This window comes from Epinephelus lanceolatus, chromosome 8 (genome assembly GCF_041903045.1).
Source record: "Epinephelus lanceolatus isolate andai-2023 chromosome 8, ASM4190304v1, whole genome shotgun sequence".
NCBI lineage: Eukaryota > Metazoa > Chordata > Actinopteri > Perciformes > Serranidae > Epinephelus > Epinephelus lanceolatus.
In genome coordinates this window covers 6,083,170-6,104,523 of record NC_135741.1, presented here as the reverse complement: position 1 = coordinate 6,104,523, position 21,354 = coordinate 6,083,170, and the positions used below count along the sequence as shown (strand labels likewise).

Genomic DNA, 21,354 nt, shown 5'->3' with positions numbered 1-21,354 from the left:
CTTCTGGAGCATTAAAATAGCAGCTAACCACTCTTTGCTAGGTAAAGGTATGGTGGAGTGATGGCGTCCTGAGCAGAGAACAAAGTCACGCTACCTCTGTGTGTCTCTAGTCTGAGTGTCTCTCTGGTTTGTTGTTTTAAGCCGGTCCGGCCATGCGTTTATGTGTTTATCCTAACTAGCTTATCAGTGCTGCTTTGTACTGCGCTCGCACAGAAGTTACCGTTGATATTGGGGCGCCGCTGTTGCAGGAGTGAAGCGCCCATCCTCTGGTTACTCCTTGGTTAACTCCATTAACTCTGTCTGTTTAGTGCTGTTTATGGAGTGAGCAGTGATAGCCTGTGGTGCAGCCACCTCCATGTTGAGAAGCTTGTGCAGAAAACTTTAACGCTCTGAATTTTGTCATTTAGTCACTTGCATGTTTATGATATTAATGTAATTATTAATTGATATTTTGGTGGTTTGAGTTGAAGGTGTGAGAAAGAATAGTATCAGTAACATTGTTAACACTGTGCTACATTACAGAGAAATACAAAACCGTACTAATGAACCTTCATTAATATAGGCCTATATTTTATCTACAAGTGCACGTCACACACTGAGCGAGCCGCCTGTTAATGACGCTGTGGGCTAATGGGCATGTAGCTACTTCCATGTTTCAGATGATACGTCATGTTTGTAGTCGACCAATGAAGATGAGTTTACATATCACCTTGGGTTCATCCTTCACCTTCTCAAAATGATCCCACACTTTGGATTTCCTGCCCGACATGTTATTAACTAGCCTGTGGAATAACCGCAGGTACCAGCCCTGGAAATTAGGGGTCGTACACATGCTGCATTTTTAACCGACTGGAAATGCGAGGTCGGGCGCTGGGCGCTACTCTACTGCCTTTTTTGTGCCAGCTTTCAAGGGCTTGAGGGCAGGTTGCATCTGGGGTTTAACAAGCATCGTATAGCCTACTTACCTGAAGTCCTGAGTGCAGAGCTGATCTTCTTCCAGGCGCTGTTTATAAGTGTGTAGGCCTATTGTCTGTGGGACAGATGTAAAGCTCTGGGTAGCCGTGCACTAACATGATCATCTTTTCTGTGTTAATCAGACTGAATATTTACAGAAGAAGGGAAAGATATCTGTCAGCTGTGATTGGTTTGTAACGTGACTCCTGTCTGACTGCGGAGCGTGGACACTTCCTGTGTCTGTCCTTTCAAAATTAAATTCCCACATGGTCCAGTCATATAGGTTTTGATTTATTTTGACAAGGCGCAGCTCCTGATAGAGTTTCACGTTGTTGTTTTTTTCTGTGACTAAGGGACCAATGAAATCTTGCCGACATATGACCTTTCTGATCGACTGATATTAGGTCGACTTTTAGAGAGCAGCCCTTCCTCTCCACATTCAGATGAATGTGATGACTCACGTTTTTGCTGCGACGCCTGATTTGGTTTGAATTCGGCTTCACACTATCATGGCTTTTGCTCCCTTATTATATTTAGGTGAAAAGGGGAATTTGGGGATTTTAATTGCAGCAAAGCCCTTTACATAACACATGTTTTGACTAAACACAAGGAAAGATTAGCTTTCACGACAGCTTACATTTCACAACACTAATGACCGTAAGGAAATAAAGAATGTGCTGATTAAAAGGTAAATGACTTTTAAAAAGCACTCACAGGTTTGTGGTGATTGACTGTTTACTCGTCCTATTTTTGAAAGTCCAATAAACAGTGACTTTTTATGTGTTTTGTCCATAACTCAAATATATTCATGTTATAGAGGAGTAAAGAAACATTCACATTTCAAAAGCTGCAATCAGAGAATATAGACCTTGTTTTTTCCTTAAAAATCCACCAAAACAATTCTAAAATTAATTGGAAATTAATTTCATAGTTGACAACTACTCAAGTCATGGATTAAATGTTGCAGCTCCACATTTGATATGAACTTCCCACACTGTAACATTATTTGACAGATAATAGGGAAAAGCATAATGGATCCACTTGAATTGGGTTCATAACAAGTTAATCAGGTTATCCCTAAAGCCACTTAGATATCACATGAGCCCTTCCTACAATGCAGTGCATCCATAGCAGCTCTATATCACACAGACTTGTTGACTGGCTGACTTTTTGTCAACAAGCTTACAGTGTAAAATGGCCTAGGTGCAGCTTAGACAGGCAGGGATTACAGATACTGAGGAGGAGGAGGAAGATGGAGAATCAGAGACATGAGATTTTTGTCCCTTCACATGTTTTGCTGACCTATAGTACTCTAGAAAATAAAGTTTAAAAATCTGACTAGGGACGCCTTGGACTTCTGGAGTGTGTTAAGTTTCTGCTATCGTCCTTTTTCCAGTGATCATCGAACACACATGTTTCATCGGTTCAGTGTGTTTGAGGAAATGCTTCCTCTGCAGAAACTGATGTTGTATAAACACACACATGATGAATGACTAAACACTCTCATGAACCCTTTTCTCGCAGCCATTTGACGGACAAGCCCTCTCGGTGGGAGGATCCTGCTGGAAGGGGGGGCTCGGCCTCTGGAGACGGTTCCCAGGGCAACGGGAGCGGGTCAAACATTCCGTCACTGTTGTCTATGGCGACGCGGAGTCACATGGACATAACCACACCCCCTCTGCCTCAGGTGTGTGTCCATGAGAGATTTTAAAAACATATTTCCAGACCAGATAACACAGTGTTAAGTTGTGTTGAAAAGTTTTGTCACCATGTTTCCTGTTTTTGTTTTTTGCAGGTCAGTGCTGAGGTTCTTCGTGTAGCTGAGCACAGACACCGAAGAGGACTGATGTACCCCCAGATTTACCACATATTGACCAAGGTAAACAGTTTTCCTTATGTAGGCGTCTTGTGTTCGTATTTGTCTTCTCAAGCATGTATTCTTCCTCTGAAAGGCCCCTAAGTCATCTGATCGAGTTAAACAGCGGTTATAAAAATGACAGTGGAGGTAATGTTTCAACCACGTCAGAGCCTCCCTGTAATCTCTTTGTCCTTACTCCTCCCTCCACCCACCGCACCCTGTAGGGAGAGATGAAGATGCCAGTGTGTATAGAGGATGAGTGTAACTCTGAGCTGCCTCCTGCCTCTCTGCTGTTCCGTGCTGCCAGACAGTATGCCTACGGCGTCCTCTTCAGTCTGGCTGAAACTCACCGCCGCCTGGAGAGGCTCGCTCTTCGCAAGAGGGCTCCCCTGGAAGGTAGGTCCTGGGACAGTGGAGTAGGTAGATGAGAGGTGTGCGGGGGACAGAAGTGTATGTGGACTGTACGTATACTCACATTTAATCTTAGATTTGATTCTAGGAACCCAGCCAGAGGTTAAAGATATCTACAGATCTGCAGTACAGAGATAACACTCACTATACAGATTCTTTTTCCCATTAGTCGGGGGTGGATTAGAATGATGGAACCTTGAATCAGGTTGGTTGTTTCCTACCGCCTACCTGAACTCTGAAACAGTGTCTTCAGGGCAGCCAGTTTCAGTTGTGTTTCTGTTACTGTGGCTCAGGAGGTAGAGCGGGTCCTCCACGTATTAATTGGGCTGCTTTCCTTGTCCCAGTACACAAACACAGGAGGGGAATTTACTGATGGAAGTATGTCCGACTCTGTTACGATAGGTGGAGATATGCCCCCTTTCAGGTCGTTAGAATTGGATATTTTTCTGGTTGACCTGTTACGTCACAGACCAAACAATACACAAACTAGCGGCAAACTGGTACCATGGTGGACAACTTTACAGCTTTGAACATTTCAAATGCACGGCTGTGGATGTAGATTTCATCATGTTGTTACCGGCTTCCTCCTCTGTTAGGCATTCATTGCTTTCAACTTCCAGGTCAAATCCCGGGCGGATACTATGGAGCATGTGCTGAGGGCCTGAGGGTCTGATTGACTGCATACTTGCAGGAGTATTTGGGTCCTAGTCGTATTATCTGGGTTCGATTTTCTCTAATGTAGTGTAAACGTACTGAGTGGCGTTGGTCGGGTACCATGGAGGGAAAATTGTGTAGTTACTGCAAAGACTGTGTAAGTTTGTGTTGGCATATTGCTGGAGTTGATCACCATCTGCATCTCTATCTACACTTTTCCAGGATTTGAGTCATTTGTCTCTGCGACTGGAAACTCAGGGTTGATCAGGTTAGACCAGTGCAGGGTTTCCAGGGTCATGGAAAACCTGGAAAAGTCATGGAATTTTACAATCACATTTTCCAAAATGATTTTATTTGTGTAATGAAATTTTCCGTGAATAATATCCATGTGGTGGTTCGGGCATCTGATTAGGATCCTCCTGGGCGCCTCCCACTGGAGGTGTTTCAGGCACGTCCCACTGGTAGGAGGCACCGGCGCAGACCCAGAACACGCTGGGGGGATTACATATCTCATCTGGCCTGGGAATGCCTCGGGGTCCTCCAGGAGGAGCTGGAAAGCGTTGCTGGGGAGAGGGACGTCTGGGGTGCTTTGCTCGGCCTGCTGCCCCCGCGACCCCGCCCTGGATAGGTGGATGAAAATGGATAGATGGATGAAATATTCATGTAATGTAGCTGTGTGTGATGTTTTGTTTACCAATAACTATGTTTCTGTATTGTCTCCCAGTGTGCCATCTCTTCCTACACAAATGGCAGCTAGCAGAAATTATGTTGGAATAGAGTTTGTATCTGAAATGTTTGAAAAACGACAGGGAATTGGGGCACGAAAAAAATTCCTTGAAAAGTCAGGGAGAGTTTTTCAACTTTGTCCACCTGCTGGTGGTGCCCATTGTTACAATTTCTGATTTTGATGTCATCGCTCAAAAACTTTATTCACATCGATTTTTTTAAATTGTTTGTACAAGCAGCGTTAGCGTCACAGTGCTGATTGAAACACTGGATGTCAAGTGTTAAATCTGCCCCCTGTGCAGGAGTGATCGTTAACAACATATGGCTGATGGGAAGCGTTTTATTCAACGTAATTCACCATCTACAGCTGTGTGCAAATGTGGCTCTAAAGTCCTTCTCATGTCAGCAGATGCATTCCTAAGACAAACAAAATCCTTGGACAAACACTGACCTTGTATGGTAGCCTCAGTCATAAGTGTATGAATGTGTGTGTGAATGGGTGAATGTGACATGTAATGTAAAAGTGCTTAGAGTGTTCAGAAGACTAGAGAGGCCCTCTACAAATATAGCTCATTTACCGTGAATGTTGTGGTGTTATTTCCGTGTAAAACAAAAGAGGTTAGATTGTTTTGGTTTTCTTCATAGTTGTTTATCTTTCAAAGACCGCACATTATGCGCTTCAGCTGTAGTGTGCAAAGTGGCGTCAAAATGCCCTTCCACAATCCCAGCATACTGGCATGGCTTACTGATATATCTAAATGTAACGGAGCCAGTCTTATTGGTATTAGTTACACTGAAAATGTCCACTGTCAGAAAGGTGGGACTTAAACTACTACTTACATTTCAGGACCTTGTCTCATAATTAAACGTTTCAGAGCTGATCATACCAGACTGCATCAGTTCTTCTAAACCAAACCTTGTACATTTTAACACTAATTCTCTTGCTTCTGTGTTGCAGTTCCTCCAGTGATTGTCAAAGAGTGGAGCAGCGGTAAAGCCAAGTCGGCCCTGACTCCGGAGCTGGTCCCGGCCCTGTGTTTCAGGGAGTGGACCTGCCCCAACCTGCGGCGGCTGTGGTTGGGTCGCGCCAGTGAGGACCGCTCCAGGAGAACCAGGGCCTTCCTGGCCTGCCTACGCTCTGACTGCCCAGCCCTCCTCAACCCAGCACAGGTCCCACAGCATCTGCTGCTCATGTGCTGTGTGCTCAGGTATGACTTTATACCACTGCTAAAATGACTGAACGTTCCCAAGGCTCCAGTTTTCTTGTTCTTTGCCTGAATGCTGAACACATTTTGACTCGTCATAGTAGTGTAGGTGCAGGTGTCACTAATAACATTACCGATGGCTCAGTTTTATTCAAGTGCCCCAGTAAGCTGTGACAGTGAGCCAACATGCATAAGACCAGGACCCTCAAAGAGAAGACACTAAATTGAATTAATACATCGTCAGTTGTGTTGTTTACACCTGCGCATTTCCTGCTGCAGCGTGTCGAAATGTCTGTGAGAGGGCCTGTCAGTGGATTGACAGTAAGTCACAACATGAGATGTGATATTGGTACAAAGTAAACAGTACTGCAGCTTTCTTGCAGCACATTGTGCATCACTGTAGAAATGATAATCTAAACTGTCCGGCTGTGTCCACATCACTCATGATTAGTGATGTAGACATGTTTGCTGATCATCACAGCATTATCTCTATATGTGAGAATATGGACGATATTGAAATCACATCCTTTGGCACAGTTTTCATTCCTATAAATGAGATCCTTGTAATGTTTTTACTGCGTGCTCAGTTCTAATCCTGTCTGTAAATGAGACACGTCAGTACACTGTAGCTGAGCTCTAAAGTTAGCTTTGTTGTTTCCTTCTCTCTCAGGTATATGATGCAGTGGCCTGGAGGAAGGATTCTCCAGAGACATGAGCTAGATGCCTTCCTGGCTCAGGCTGTTTCCAGCCAGCTCTACGAACCCGACCAGCTGCAGGAGCTCAAGGTGAAACCCCACTCCTCACTCCCTCACCTTTGGATAATCACTGATCAGGGTTTTCCACAGGATACAGATGTAACTGCTCACATTTCTCATTGTCCGTCATTTTTGGCCTGACATTGCCAGACCAGTTCACAGATATGAGTTAGTCTGAAACCTCTCAGTTAATTTTTGATTTCCAACTGGCATTATCAACAGCGGCAGATAAAAATGCCCCTGGACACAACTGGATAGACATGCAGCCAATGAGAGCAACAAAATGTGATGTAGTGCTGAGAAGCTGACAAATGTAACCAGACTACAGCGTGCAGAGATGAGCTGTGATGCTGTAGCATCAATGTCTGTGAATGAGTGCTGCTATTTTTGCCATTGGAATTTAAAAATAGTACTCAAAGAGAACGCTCCACATCAGCTGCAGCCATCTTGGTTGCAGGGTTCCCACAGTCAGTTTCACATTTGCTTTTTCCTGGACTGGAAAAGTCATGGAATTTTGTTGCCTGTAATAAAATTGTTTCAGTAATCTTCTGTGAATAATCTTTCATGAAATGTAACATAACAGCAAATTTATTTCCTGAAGATGTCAGCATAACAAGCTGTAATATGTGTTGGTGCGTTAAGTTTTGTTTACCATCACAAACATTTCTTAATTTTCTCCATGCGTCCCGTCTTTCCTCCATGTATGCCAGCAAGCTGAATGTTTTGAATAGAGTTTGAATCTCATGTTTGAAAAAACCCAGAGCAAGTAAAAAATGTATCATGGATGCTTGAAAAGTCATGGAAAAGGTGTGAAATTTTGTCCCTGAAAATGTGTGGTTGTTTTCAAAAGTGCCTCAGTGGCCCTCCTCTCTACTAAGCTAGGTTTGTGCTCACCGTCTTGATTCTGATGCAGGGGTCCGTGAGCCAAAAGTGACATCATCACACGTTTTGCTGTAAAGTGGGATTTATAGTTGTGAAGCTGACCCTACGCCGTTGTGAGCATTTATACTTGTGCGGTGGTGTGTCAGTGTCACTTTGTAGTTACACCTCCAAAACACTAGTCTGCAGCAGAGGTTTCTGCGAAGTGCTGTAAAGATTACTTTATTCAAAACACACATTAAACATGACTTAATAGAGACAGTTTCAAACTCAAGTACACAAATCAGCTTCACTATAACTCGCAGCATTCACAGACAAACACTTGTCTTTATCTGGACACATTTTCCCCACAAATACAACATGCTAATGTTATTAGCACAAGTCTGTGGCATTTTACATTGTATATATTAGCCTAGCGGCCAGCGATCTTTTCCTCTACTCATATGAAGCCAGGGACAACAGCAACATTTAACAAAGGTAAAGTTACATAATTTTGCTCCATTACAACTCAAAAGGTTCACTGACAAAACAACTGTCTTATACTAAACAGTTTTCCAAACAAATATACCATGCTAACGTTATGAGCACAAGCCTATGGCATTTTACATTGTATAAATTAGCCTAGCAACAAGCAGAGATTTCCTCTGCTCATATGAAGCCAGGATAAATCACACACAAGACATAAAATGCTGTTTTGTGGAGGCTTTATTGTCTTCACAATTTATTGTTTCTTATCTGTGAAATAAAAGTAATAAAAGCTTTGTTTCCACTGAGGGAAATGGTTTCAGCTTACAGAAACAGACAGGAGGTCTGTGTCGCCACAACATGTAGTTACATTTCTGGGGAGGTGCACGTCAGGCTACAGACACAGATCCGATGTCGATTCAGCGCAGAAGTATGAATTCCACATAAGCGCAAAGGCCCCACAAGTTGTCATTCATTGCATCAAACCCGCCCCATATTAGATAAACAGTTGTGATTGGCCTGAAGCAGGCCAGGTTGGCTTGAATATTGTGTAAATGGAAAGGTGACCAGATCCATCTGCTTGAGCAAATAAAACATGAGCTCGCAGATTCACCTGATACTCAGGCTATTATTTTATTTTCTTGATGAGATCTCCTTGTGTAGTGCACTCGTCAGTCGCATGAAATTCTGATGAGTCTTTTCACACCAAACCTGTTTTGTTCAGTTTAAAAAGACCCTGTTGCTTTTCTCGTTTTGTTGGCTTTGTTTGGGCGGCTCTGAAAGCCGTCAGTCGGACTCTGGTGTGGACTAAATACCTGGACACAGAGGGTCTGAGTCCATTTGTTGATCTGAGAGCAAATAGGCCAACAGCAGCATTTTGTGACAGTAGATGTGTGATTTTAGCATGATTTCAAAAGATAAACTACTATTAATTCTGGTTGTGAACTGTCAAGGAAGTCATCTTATAAGTGATGTTTTATCACACTCAAGTGAAGTTTTTTCGGACCTGATCTGAATAAATATTTTTAAATGGTAAATATTGTGTACCAGCTGATACCGAGTCAGATCCAGCACTTCTGAGTTCTTTGAAGTTTAGTTGCACAAGACTGATTGATCCTCAAACTCAGTGGTACAGCTGCTTAAATATACTGCCCTTCCTACACTCCTCATATTAAGACCAGTTTAAGAGGCTTTGATGTTGCTAGCTACATACAACATATCACGTGTTCAAGACCTAATGATCATCTGCACTGTCACGACTTTGTGCTTTTTACTACTCATCTGATCTACAGTTTAAAAATGTTCTTATCTGACATTTGTGTGTGTTTGCTGTTAGGTGGAGAAGGTGGATGCCCGCGGCGTACAGCTGGCTTCTCTCTTTATGGCTGGTGTCGACACAGCGCTGTTCATCAACGATGTGTGCGGCCAGCCGTTGCCATGGGAACACTGCTGTCCCTGGGGCTTCTTTGATGGCAAACTGTTTCAGAGCAAACTGGCTCGGGCCGCTCGTGACCGGGCCGCCCTGCTGGACATGTGCGAGGGCCAGGTACGTAATCATGTGGCAGCAAGGTGAGAGGAAATCAGGATATGATGGATTTTAGTTGATGATATTTAGTTTATAAAGCATTTTAGTGCGTCAGTCGAACAATGGTTGCTATTCAGTCCGATCTGAGTCCTTTAATATTTTGTGTCTGGCGATTCAGACTCCCATCCAATACTAACGTTCATCTAAATGTTGATTAAATATGTATCTGGAGCCTATCCCAGCTGACACTGAGCAAGAGGCAGGGTTCACCCTGGACAGGTCACCAGACTATCACAGGGCTGACACATAGAGACAGATAACCATTCACACCTACGGACAATTTAGAGTCACCAATTAACCTGCATGTCTTTGGACTGTGGGAGGAAGCTGGAGTATCCAGAGAAAACCCACGCTGACACAGGGAGAACATGCAGACTCCGCACAGAAGGGCTCCCCCACTCTGGATTCAAATCCAGAACCTTCTTGCTGTGAGCGACACTACTCCACCATACCGCCCACTATACAATTTATAAACATAAATTATTAACATTATATAAATGAAACTTTAACTGGGAGAATGCAGCTCCTGAAGCTGACGCGATCTGCCAGAGAGAGGATGTATCACTCTGTTGGAGATGTTAGAACTACAGAAACACTCAGTCCGCTTCTGTATGTCCAGTGTTACAGATTGATGCTTCTTTTATCTCACTAATAATCTTAGGCTGAGTACAGATGGCGGCCGACAGCACTTAAACCCAACAATAGCGAAGTAGCAAAGCGACGTCGCAGTGCTAGCGTGCTATACCTTGATTAATGTTGGGGCGCTTGGTGCTTTTGATGACTATTGCTCAACAAGAATGACAGTTTTCTTCCATGTCGAGTACCTGGAGAATACTTATTTCGCAGATGTCATGTTTTGTTGCGCAGTGTGATTAGTAGTGTTACTATTCTGCCATGGAGAAGGTAGTTTTTAAATCCACACCGGCTCTGACGTCTCTGTCCAAAAAAGCAGCTGTCTGTCAGAGCTGAGAGCGCAGCTGCCAGCCTTCACCAGGCTGACTGACAGCAGACATTTACACAATATAGTGTCATCAGTGTAGATATGGTTAATGAGTACCGTACGTACACTGATGGCGCTATATGACCAGAGAAAACAGAGAAAAAGGGCTGTGACATTTGCTTTTGTTCAAGAGGTAGACAACCTACAGCTTCTGTACTCTTTGTGTGTGTGTTGGTGGCGTGGGTGGAGGGTAAAACAAAAATGCGAAGTCCAGCGTCTAGTTCAAGCAACAGTCTGCACCAGCAAAAAGAGTTTTGCTGGGAGGGGAGCAGGAGGTTCTAGACAGTGGTTAGATGGAGGGAAGTTTACCATAGTTCATTTACACATACTACCCACACTTATATGATACAAACCTGGTTGTAAATCAGTGAAGCACCCCTTTAAGATCATCTCGGGACATTTCTACCTTTCAGTCCTGGCTGTGTGGTTTATTCATATCAATAACTCTGTAGCTGCATCAGTCACAGTCGTCTCTCTGCTCTGCAGGAGGAGCTGGTGTCCAAGGTGGAGAAGATGCGTCAGGCAATCCTCGAGGGCATCAACCTGTCCCGCCCTCCTCCTCCTCCCCCTCCTCTTCCACCTCCTGCCTTTCTCCCCCCAGCCATGGTGCCCCCTTTTTACCCCATGCCTCCTATTTACCCACCTCGCCCCATGGGCGGGATGCCTCCTCATCATCATCACCCACATCATCCACATCACCCTGCCCAGCACAGACCCAGAGCCTTCCCAGGTACAGAGATGCTTCCTTACTTTTTACAGACACTGTTAAGCATTCTTTGACCTTCAGATAGACGTAGACATTATCTCCGCTTTCTCCTAATTCCATGCTACACTCATTTTAAGCAGCTTTTGAGTGCATAATGTGTTCACAGTGGAGAGGTTAGAAATTAAGGTATACTCAAACAATCAGTATGCACTCTTAAAGTGTGATGTTGATGTACATTATTGTCCCACAATGCAATGCATACAAGGAAACAGAGGAGCTTTTGACAGCTGAAAAAACTCATAACTACTTGACCCTTTGCTAAGCCCTCGTTCTTTGCTGTCAGCTGCTGATGGTCTGTCAAGCTGTTGGAGCCAGCACGGAGCCCACACAGTCACACACACAGTGCTTCACTCCCTGAAGAAACAGAGTTTGATATAAAGGAAAAGCGATTTCAGAGAGAAGCAGACAGAAGGATCTACAATATGTGTTTGAAGGATAAATCCAGGATGTTGAACTGACTCAGCAGCAGACAGGTTAAAAAGATAAAGACAAAAGCTGCAGCCTGCAGACCACAGTAAAGTGAACCACCATACTGCACGAGATGAATCACCCGGCGATTGAGACAGAAGACAGTGAAATGTAGGAGCAACATTGTTCCTGTTAATCCTGGGACTTACACTGAACAAAAATATAAACGCAACACTTTTGTTTTTGCTCCAATTTTTCATGAGCTGAAATCAAAGATCTAAAACATTTTCTATACACACAAAAGACCATTTCCCACAAATATTGTTCACAAATCTGTCTGAATCTGCGTTAGTGAGCACTTCTCCTTTGCCAAGATAATCCATCCCACCTCACAGGTGTTGCATATCAAGATGCTGATTAGACAGCATGATTATTGCACAGGTGTGCCTTAGGCTGGCCACAATAAAAGGCCGTTCTAAAATGTTCAGTTTTATCACACAGCACAATGCCACAGATGTCGCAAGTTTTGAGGGAGCGTGCAGTTGGCATGCTGACTGCAGGAATGTCCACCAGAGCTGTTGCCTGTGAATTGAATGTTCATTTCTCTACCATAATCCGTCTCCAAAGGCGTTTCAGACAGTTTGGCAGTACATCCAACCGGCCTCACAACTGCAGACCATGTGTAACCATACCAGGCCAGGACCTCCACATCCAGCATGTTCACTTCCAAGATCGTCTGAGACCAGCCACCCGGACAGCTGCTGCTGGTTTGCATAACCAAAGAATTTCTGCACAAACTGTCAGAAACCGTCTCAGGGAAGCTCATCTGCATGTTCATCGTCCTCATCGGGGTCTTGACCTGACTGCAGTTTGTCGTTGTAACCGACTTGAGTGGGCAAATGCTCACTTTCGATGGCGTCTGGCACGTTGGAGAGGTGTTCTCTTCACGGATGAATCCTGGTTTTCACTCTTCAGGGCAGATGGAAGAGAGCATGTGTGGCGTTGTGTGGGTGAGCGGTTTGCTGATGTCAACATGGATCGAGTGGCCCATGGTGGCAGTGGGGTTATGGTATGGGCAGGCGTATGTTATGGACAACGAACACAGGTGCATTTTATTGATGGCATTTTAAATGCACAGAGATACTGTGACGAGATCCTGAGGCCCATTGTTGTGCCATTCATCCACGACCATCACCTCATGTTGCAGCATGATAATGCACGGCCCCATGTTGCAAGGATCTGTACACAATTCCTGGAAGCTGAAAACATCCCAGTTCTTGCATGGCCAGCATACTCACTGGACATGTCACCCATTGAGCATGTTTGGGATGCTCTGGATCGGCGTATACGTCAACGTGTTCCAGTTCCTGCCAATATCCAGCAACTTCACACAGCCATTGAAGAGGAGTGGACCAACATTCCACAGGACACAATCAACAACCTGATCAACTCTATGCGAAGGAGATGTGTTGCACTGCGTGAGGCAAATGGTGGTGGTATTTTATTTTATTGTATTGTATTTTATGTATCTTATGGTTATTATTGTGGTGTACTATTGGGTACCTCATTGTATTTGCTTGTTTATTTCTATTGACCTGTTCAGCACTTTGGTCAACCTTGGTTGTTTTAAATGTGCTTTATAAATAAAGTTTGAGCTGAGTTGAGTTGAGTTGAGTCACACCAGATACTGACTGGTTTTCTGCCCCCCCAATAAAGCAAAACTGCACATTTCAGAGTGGCCTTTTATTGTGGCCAGCCTAAGGCACACCTGTGCAATAATCATGCTTTCTAATCAGCATCCTGATAACGGGAGCAAAAACAAAAGTGTTGCATTTATATTTTTGTTCAGTGTAATTCATTGTTACAATCATTACAAAGCAAACGCAGCATGTGTATGGATTCAGTATGCATTAAGCCCCGATCACACAGAGAGCGTTTTAGCAGCTGGAGGCGCCTTTTTGTAAGTGTTTTTAATGAGAATGAAACTTTTTGCTCGTGTTTTTTGTGGTGCCACGTGCCTCGCGTTATTGCACTGTAGGCACCTGGCATTTTTGACGGAGCAATCTGAACTCCTCGAGTTGGAAAAACTTCAACTCAGAGCAGAAAAGCACTCCATGTTGTCTCAGCTTTTTTCCCATTGTCCAGTCAGATGATTTGAGAGGCGGGCCTTCTGTGGTGGTCACGACAACAAGGTTACAGTTGGTAAACAATGGAGGAGAAACTGGTGGTAGTGGTTGCTGGATACCCAGAGCTGTACGGCCCAACGATAGACAGCAGGTTGTCAAACTGCCCCTGAGTCATCCTAAAATATGCCTGGAAATGTCCATCATGGAGGAAAAGCTCCTGGACCAACTGGTGGTACTCCCCATGATCCAGCCTCTTTTTTAGGGTCTCATGTACCCACACAGATCTCCGTTTATCTGCTGACAGCCTCTCAGCCTCAACCAGAGCTACAGACAGGACTCTCTGCCTCAACATTTTAGGAACTAGATACTGATTACTGTGAAATAAGAGTCTGTGGAGCACAGCTGTGTAGTTGTCGGACCCTAGTCGGAGCTGGCTGATGCTACACTATAACTGGCAAAGGGTCCGTTGTGGATAGTGATGAAACAGCTCCAGAAAACCAATAAAGGAACTCTTAAATCTGTGTAGAAATATTTTGCCGTCTCTTTTAAGTCTGGTCGGCAGCGTCATTGTACAGTTTTGATCGCCTTTACACAGGAAAGCAGGGCAGGATTATTTATACAGCACCTTTCAACAACAATGAAACTCACAGTGCTCAACAAAAGGCAGTAAGACAAACTCTAAAAGAAACACAATGTAAAAAGACAAATAGTTTTTGAAAATAATCCAAGAAAAAAATATATTACAGTGCAGACCAAGATAAATAAATAGCCCCAAATGTAATAAAAGGCAGCGTCACACAGAAAAGTTTCTAACTTTGATTTAAACAGAAAGTTGCAGACCTTATTTTGTTGCTTATATGTGGTAACTGTAATGTGTACTTTAGTTGTGTTTATTTTCTCTTAATATAAAACAGTAAAGTATCCCAAGTTCTTGCAAACAAACCCTGAAAAACCCTACACAGTACTTTAAAGAACATTATACAGTACATACTGTGCACAGTCAGTGTGCAGTGTGGAAGTAGGACACAGCTAGAGTTTGTTATTTGAGACTCCACAGTAAAGAAAGTCACTTCTTTTCTTCTTTCCTCAGGCCTTCAGTCCATCCCCCCTCAGGGAGGGAAACTGGAGATAGCTGGTATGGTTGTTGGCCAGTGGGCTGGCAACAAACCAGTCCGTGGGAGAGGGGGGTTCAACATGCAGGTGGTGTCAGTGGGAGCAGGGAGAGGGTGAGTAAGACCATGATCCTTTAATCAATATAGCTAATGGCTGAGAATGAAGTTAGTGTGAGGCTTGAGTGTACTCCTAACTATTCTCTGTGTCGTTATATTAACATCAGCCACAAGCATATTCTTCCACCAGCTTTCCAACATTGTAGAAACATTACATATGGCGTCATTATGACCCTGGTTTAGAAATCCATTCTCAAAACATGGAAATACTATTTAGTCACAGTGATTGCATTAATATTGATGTCTGTTGTTTCAGTCGCAAACAGGCGGCTGTTGATTACTGCTGAAGGCAATAAGAAAGAAATAATTTCCTCAAAGACTAGCTGAGCAAAATTAGTTTGAAAGTTGCTGTAATTATTGGCAATTCCGGAAGATAAATACTAGATCAAGCCAGCAACATTAGCAAGCTCGCTAACGATCAGATTTCACACTCGCTCTGTTATCTGACAACAGGAACAGAAAAATATGTAAATGAGAACAACTATATTGTCAGTTCGGCTCCTTTGCAGTGATGGTGATCAAAGAGAGGAGGAGGGGGCTGAAGGGAGCTTGAATTGGTCTTCCCCCTCTCTCTCACTGACTACAAACATGAAAAAGAAGCATTTAAGGTTAAAACATAATTTACTGAACAATAACTAGTTGTTTTTTAATATTATTTATAAAAACTTAAGTTGTTGTCTGTGTTCTGGAGTAAGAGGGAAAAAGAGCAAGAAAGTTGTGTCATTTTCAACACTTTCCTCAGTGTATGCTCTCTACACAAATCAAGGTTTGGCTTTGTTCATTGATTAACAATCAAATAAGATGATAATTATACCTTTTAGGGATGTCGATGTTAACTGCGAGAATATTTTTAGGGCTACCCCCAATAGTCGATTAAAGTTAGTCGACCAGAAAGGTCATTAGTCGATATGATTTCAGTGGATGCTTAGTCACAGGAAAAAAAAGAAAAAAAAAGTGAAACCCAATAAAGAGCTGCGCCTTGTCAAAATAAATCAAACCTTAATTTGAAAGGACAGACACAGGAAGTGTCCACGCTCAGCAGTCGACAGATATCTTTCCCTTCTTCTGTAAATATTCAGTCTGATAAACACGGAAAAGTTGATCATGTTAGGAGAGGGTGGCCGCCATGTCTCACAGCCATGTTGTGTCGTCACCTGGACAGCGTTACCAGCAGTTATCGCAAATAAGCAGCTCCATTAGCTAACTTAGTTCCCACCTGCCCTGGGTGGTGCACGATGCAGAGCTGCTAAAGCTAACGTAACAGTAAGCACTTAGCTACACGTGACATGTAGTGCTAAAGCTCCTGTATTTCACTTTATTTTGCCTTTAAAAAAACAAACTAGTTAGTTACCGGTTAACTGACGTCCCTAATCCCTACACCTCTTTTAATTTTAGCTTCAAAAAGATATTGGCAAAAAAATTATAGACTCCTTTTCACTTTTGAATGGGTGATCAAAACTTAACTCGCCTGCATGGATTTACTTTGCAGCTAATTCTGGAATGCTGATGTGATCAAGCCTTAAAGCAGAATATTGATACTTGTTGTGTTTCACATCTGATCTGAACGTCTCTCTGTTTCTTCATCACAGGAGGGGTAAAGAGATTCCAGCTAAAGTAAGGGGGGTGAAAAAGACACCTACCAACAGATCACAGGTACGACACGAGCAAATGTTCTTTAAATTTAATTTAAACTTTAATTTTCCTTCATGGATCGTGATCACAGCTATGAATTCCCTCTCTGTCTGTGATGTTCCTTTTGGCCATCTTGCCTCCTGCTGTCCTGTTAAAATTCTGCATGGCTGTCCTCCTCCAGACGTCGCCACCCCCGCCATCCAGCAGTCCCCCAAAGCCCTCAGAGGAGGCGGCCCCCACGCCAGAGGTTACAACTCAGCAGCTGAATGGCAGCTCAGCAGCCTCCGCCATCGGCCAGCCCTTGGAGCTGGCCCCCCTGGCCCAGCCAATCCCGTGTGCCTTAGCCAGCAGAGACAACCAATCAGAGGGGGTGGATGTGGAGGCCCCCTGTTGCCTTGACGACTGCCCGTCAGACGGAGCGCTACAGAAGGAGGAGTGATGGCATCCTTCCCGGGATGCACTGCTCTGAGAGAGTTCTCTGTGTTTGACTGCCTTTCCCTGTTTTTGTAGCCCCGCCTGCTAGCTGTGCACATTATCACATGGAGCAGGAAGTGAGGCGAGGCTCCTCCTCGCCGTCCCTGCTGCTCCATGTGATAGGCTAAAGCAGTTAGCTGTTACTTCCTTTTTAGTTTTCTCATGTGGTTTCACATTGTTTTATGAAGAGAGGTTTTCTCCATGAGTCTGTAAGCGCCCCACCCCTCAAAAATCCTAAATGCCTCCCTTTCGCACTCAGAGTAAAATAAGCTTGAAGCCCCCCCACCCCCATTACAACCCACCACTTAAACGACCCACCCTTAAGTATGGGTATCTGTACAGTTAAAATGTCTTATTTTGTGTTTTTAATGGTCCCATTGTTTTAATCTCTGCACACAGATGTTAAGCGTGCGGTTACGGTGACAGATTGGATGTGGTTTCCATGGTTACAGCATCAAGGCCTGGTCGCCATGGTTGGTAGTTGTGTGCTGATGCGGTTTGTTGCCATAGCCATCTCGTGTGAGGTTTGTCTTACATGAATCCAGAGAGATGTCCAGAGTTTGACTCCGGATGTGTGAGTAAGATTTCAACAAAGTGATGTACCATTCTTCTGTGCAGTGACCCTCGCCCCCCCACCCCCTCGCCCCGCACTCCAGCAGCACTGCTAAACACACGATGTTAGTTTACGTACTAGCAACGAACCCCTTTATTGATTGATTGGTTATCTATCACAGGAGCACTTCTGCACCACCATGGTATTAGCGTGCTATCTTACTTTGACCCATGTAGCAAAGCCTCGTGCTTAGCTGTGCTGAGACCCCATGAATTTATGCACCTTAAGCCCTAAAGTATGCAAAATATTACCCCGCTCCTCCAAAAAAAAAAGTGCATTATTATATGATCCTCCCATCCCCTTTGTCCCTTTCTCCCAAAGCTTTGATTGTATAATCCCAACAAAAAGCACTTCATGTTGTATTTAAATAGGATAAATTTGAACAAGCCCCTTGACAGGTGAATTGACAGTCTGAGAGGGGTGTCCCCTGCGCCTAAGTAAATCATTATGACATGTAGAACTACATTTAAAGGTAGAGATCTATTTGCGAGACGTCAGAATGTGAACAGAGTGGTTTCAGACAAAGAAGCACTTTGTTTTAAAAAATGTTAAACCACACTGGACAGTCTTCTACCAGGTGATAAAGAAATGAAAAAAAAACTCTGAGGCACCTTCTGGAGTTTAAGGCCAAAAAGAAAAGAATACTGCTGCCCAGCAAAAGATGGAAATGAATGGTGAGGATTTAGGTAACTGCTGCCAGGCATAGTTCCCTTCAGACTGGCCTCACGTGTTCAATCATGAACTTTGCAATGAAGCTGAAAGGACTCCTGGGAATCTTTTCAGATTTCTAAAAAGTTATTTCCAAAGTGTATTTTTAAAGAAAAAAACGGCTCGCCAACTGAGGCAGCCAGCGATATTAAAGGGGTGTGGCAACAAAGCCTCAAAGATCCCCCCCACCCTCTGGTGGTGATTGAGTAACTGTTGTCATGACGATAGCCCAACACCATGAGCTGCTGCCCCGCGCAGCTCTGGTGTGTCACTTTAGACCAGCAGGAAGCACTTCCCTGCCCTGAAGGGCCTCAGCTGAACACGGCGGAGGCTTTATGGGTCGGATCACATGACAGGAGAGAGGGAGGTCTCATGGCGGACCCGAGTGTGCCGCTCACAATCTGAGACTTCTAAGATAATGTTTTATTAGAGCACTTATGTTTGTAGAGAATGAGATGTGTCCCCCATAGTAGGTTTCATCTGACTACGGAAATACAACTTACCAATAGCTGGTAGCACAACTGCAAATGTAAAAGCAGTAGACCGACAGATACTGCCTGAGAGATGCTGGCCATGAACATTGTTATCTCTATAAACTTACTAAGAGAGGATGAGCTCGCTATGTTAAAAAGAAAAAGGCAAGTCAACAAAGAAGCACCTTATTTTCTTACTATGTTGATGACTTGTGCTCTATCGTGTGCCACAGAATTGACATGGAACAAAGCTCTTATGAAATGCCGTTTTGAAGGAAAAAACCCTGACTATATATGTAAGTGTTAATGTAGTCGCGTCAGACATCCCCTCAGTTATGAACTCAACCATGACAGTAGACCCAGCCGTGAGTGTAGGCCTGCGCTCATCATCACAGGGGCTGAGCCACGCCGCCGTCTCTTACACCAACACCAAATCAGAGGTTCGGACTTGTTATTGGTAGGGAACAAGCACACAAGTGCTGTCGGTGTTTATAGGTTAAGAGTAGGTACCAGCGTCGGGCTTAACACAGGACTGTAATACACAGACACCAAGACTAGGCTAGAAAATATAGCTCCACTGGCCGAAATACTAAGTCTAGAATTACTAGGAGTCATATACTTAACTGCTTTCAACTTTTGACATTAGTACAAATATGTGTATCGCAACAGTACATTGTTAGAAGATGGCTTTTCTGCGGCGAGCCAGAGTGTGATCTGGTATACGATGCCCTCTCTCGATTCGCTCGCCAGATAACAGTTACACACACATGCATACATACACATACAAACAGAACACACACACACACACACACACACGACAAACGGGTATTCAGTTGCATTTGTTACCAGCAGCATTCTCTCTGCTTTTGTGCTGAAGTGATTTTGTGCAGTTTCAGTTCCCAGTGGAGTGGTCGTCAGTTCATCAGAGATCATTTTGGTAACACATTCTACTGACTCTGGAAAAGAATAAAATAAAATCCCACATTTTCAACAAGTTTGCATGGACGGATTAAGAATACATGTTAGAGGTATCACAGAAACAACCATCTATACACACACACACACACACACACACACACACACACACATACACACACACACAGATACATAGATGTTAAACCCTGAGTTACACAGTAGCTAGTATGGAAAAAAAGTCAACACAATACATGATGTAGTGTCCCTCTCTCGTCCTTGTCTGTTTTAGTTCGATAGATATTTGATCAGTGATTTTTATGCTTGTTATCCTAACCCCACCCCCACCCCCCCACCCTGCAATGACACTTTCTCTCGCCCTTACTCCTTCCCCCAAATCACTTCTTCTTCTCTCTGCCCTTCAGTCTTCCCCATAGAGTACATACATCCATTCTCACACACTCACACACACACACCACTCCCACTGATTCCCATTAAAAGCAGTCACACACATAGTACACACGTACATATTTCACACAGAGTTTAAACCCTCCCGTCACTTCCTGTGTTTCAGTTCTCTCTTTCACTCCTCTCACCTCCCTCTCTGCCTCTCCTGTTAGCCCCTTAGGACCGTTTCTATTGGCCGTTTTTTTCTCTTTTTCTCTTTGGGCTGCCCCGCCCCTTAATCAACCCAACTAACAGTAAAGGTTATATTAACGTTGATAATCAGTTTCTGTATGTATCTAGCCAGAGTCTGGAAAAAAAAATCAGAAAAAAAAAAACGGTTTTATTCAATTGTGCAAATGTGTTTTTTCTTACTATTTTTAATGTTATTACATCTTCTAATCTAATCCTTCTACCATTGCTTCAGTTAGTACTGAAATACGCTTAGCCAACCTAGAGATTTGAACTGTAATGATTGCGATTTTCCTTACCTGTATTTTATATGGCATCTTTAGACCACCGTTTATTATGTACGTAAGTAAATATTGCCCGTTTTTCGAAAATTGTCGTCTGCACTATGTTACGATTCTCATAATATCCCTGATAACGATTTCGTGGTCGACTCATTATCAATCTAAGCTGAACTCTGCGCCCTTGCACAAAGCAGCGAAACATCTCTTGTAAACACCTGAGAACCAAAGTACACCTAGCATCCCCCTCTAATCCCTATAAAGCCCCCTATAGTCCCCCCCCCCAACCTCCACCCGCCATCGACGGTTTGCCCCCGAGTAACAAGTTTTCTGATGATTATATATATAATGACATTACAGCACGTGTGATTTACCTGACAAGTCTGTGAGGTACCGGTGTTTTTGTTTTTGTAACACTGTGGTTGTCGTGGAGATGCAGACAGACAGGGAAAGAAGGAAGGAAGGAAGTGTGTTTGTGTGGACAGTGAGTGTCACTTCTTCATTGACTGAATTCAGGCTGTGTGAGCCACTGCACGTGCTCAGATCAACACTAATACACAGGAACACCCGCTTTCAGTCACGCTGGGGTTTTGGCGCCCTCTTTTGC

At 43.8% G+C, this 21,354-nt stretch overlaps 1 protein-coding gene across 1 annotated transcript in view; it reads left to right on the top strand.

Annotated features, from left to right (window-relative positions):
• The window catches only part of fam120c (family with sequence similarity 120 member C), a 31,956-nt gene extending 12,871 nt beyond the window's left edge, over positions 1–19,085 (top strand). Inside the window, exons 8-17 of the mRNA XM_033628354.2 lie at positions 2,479–2,641; positions 2,750–2,833; positions 3,037–3,208; positions 5,562–5,811; positions 6,479–6,593; positions 9,244–9,453; positions 10,979–11,222; positions 14,883–15,018; positions 16,611–16,674; positions 16,835–19,085. Of these exons, the coding sequence (XP_033484245.2) occupies positions 2,479–2,641; positions 2,750–2,833; positions 3,037–3,208; positions 5,562–5,811; positions 6,479–6,593; positions 9,244–9,453; positions 10,979–11,222; positions 14,883–15,018; positions 16,611–16,674; positions 16,835–17,092 (1,696 nt within the window). The 3' untranslated portion in view covers positions 17,093–19,085. The remainder of the gene's footprint in view (positions 1–2,478; positions 2,642–2,749; positions 2,834–3,036; positions 3,209–5,561; positions 5,812–6,478; positions 6,594–9,243; positions 9,454–10,978; positions 11,223–14,882; positions 15,019–16,610; positions 16,675–16,834) is intronic.
• The last annotated feature ends 2,269 nt before the right edge of the window (positions 19,086–21,354 follow it).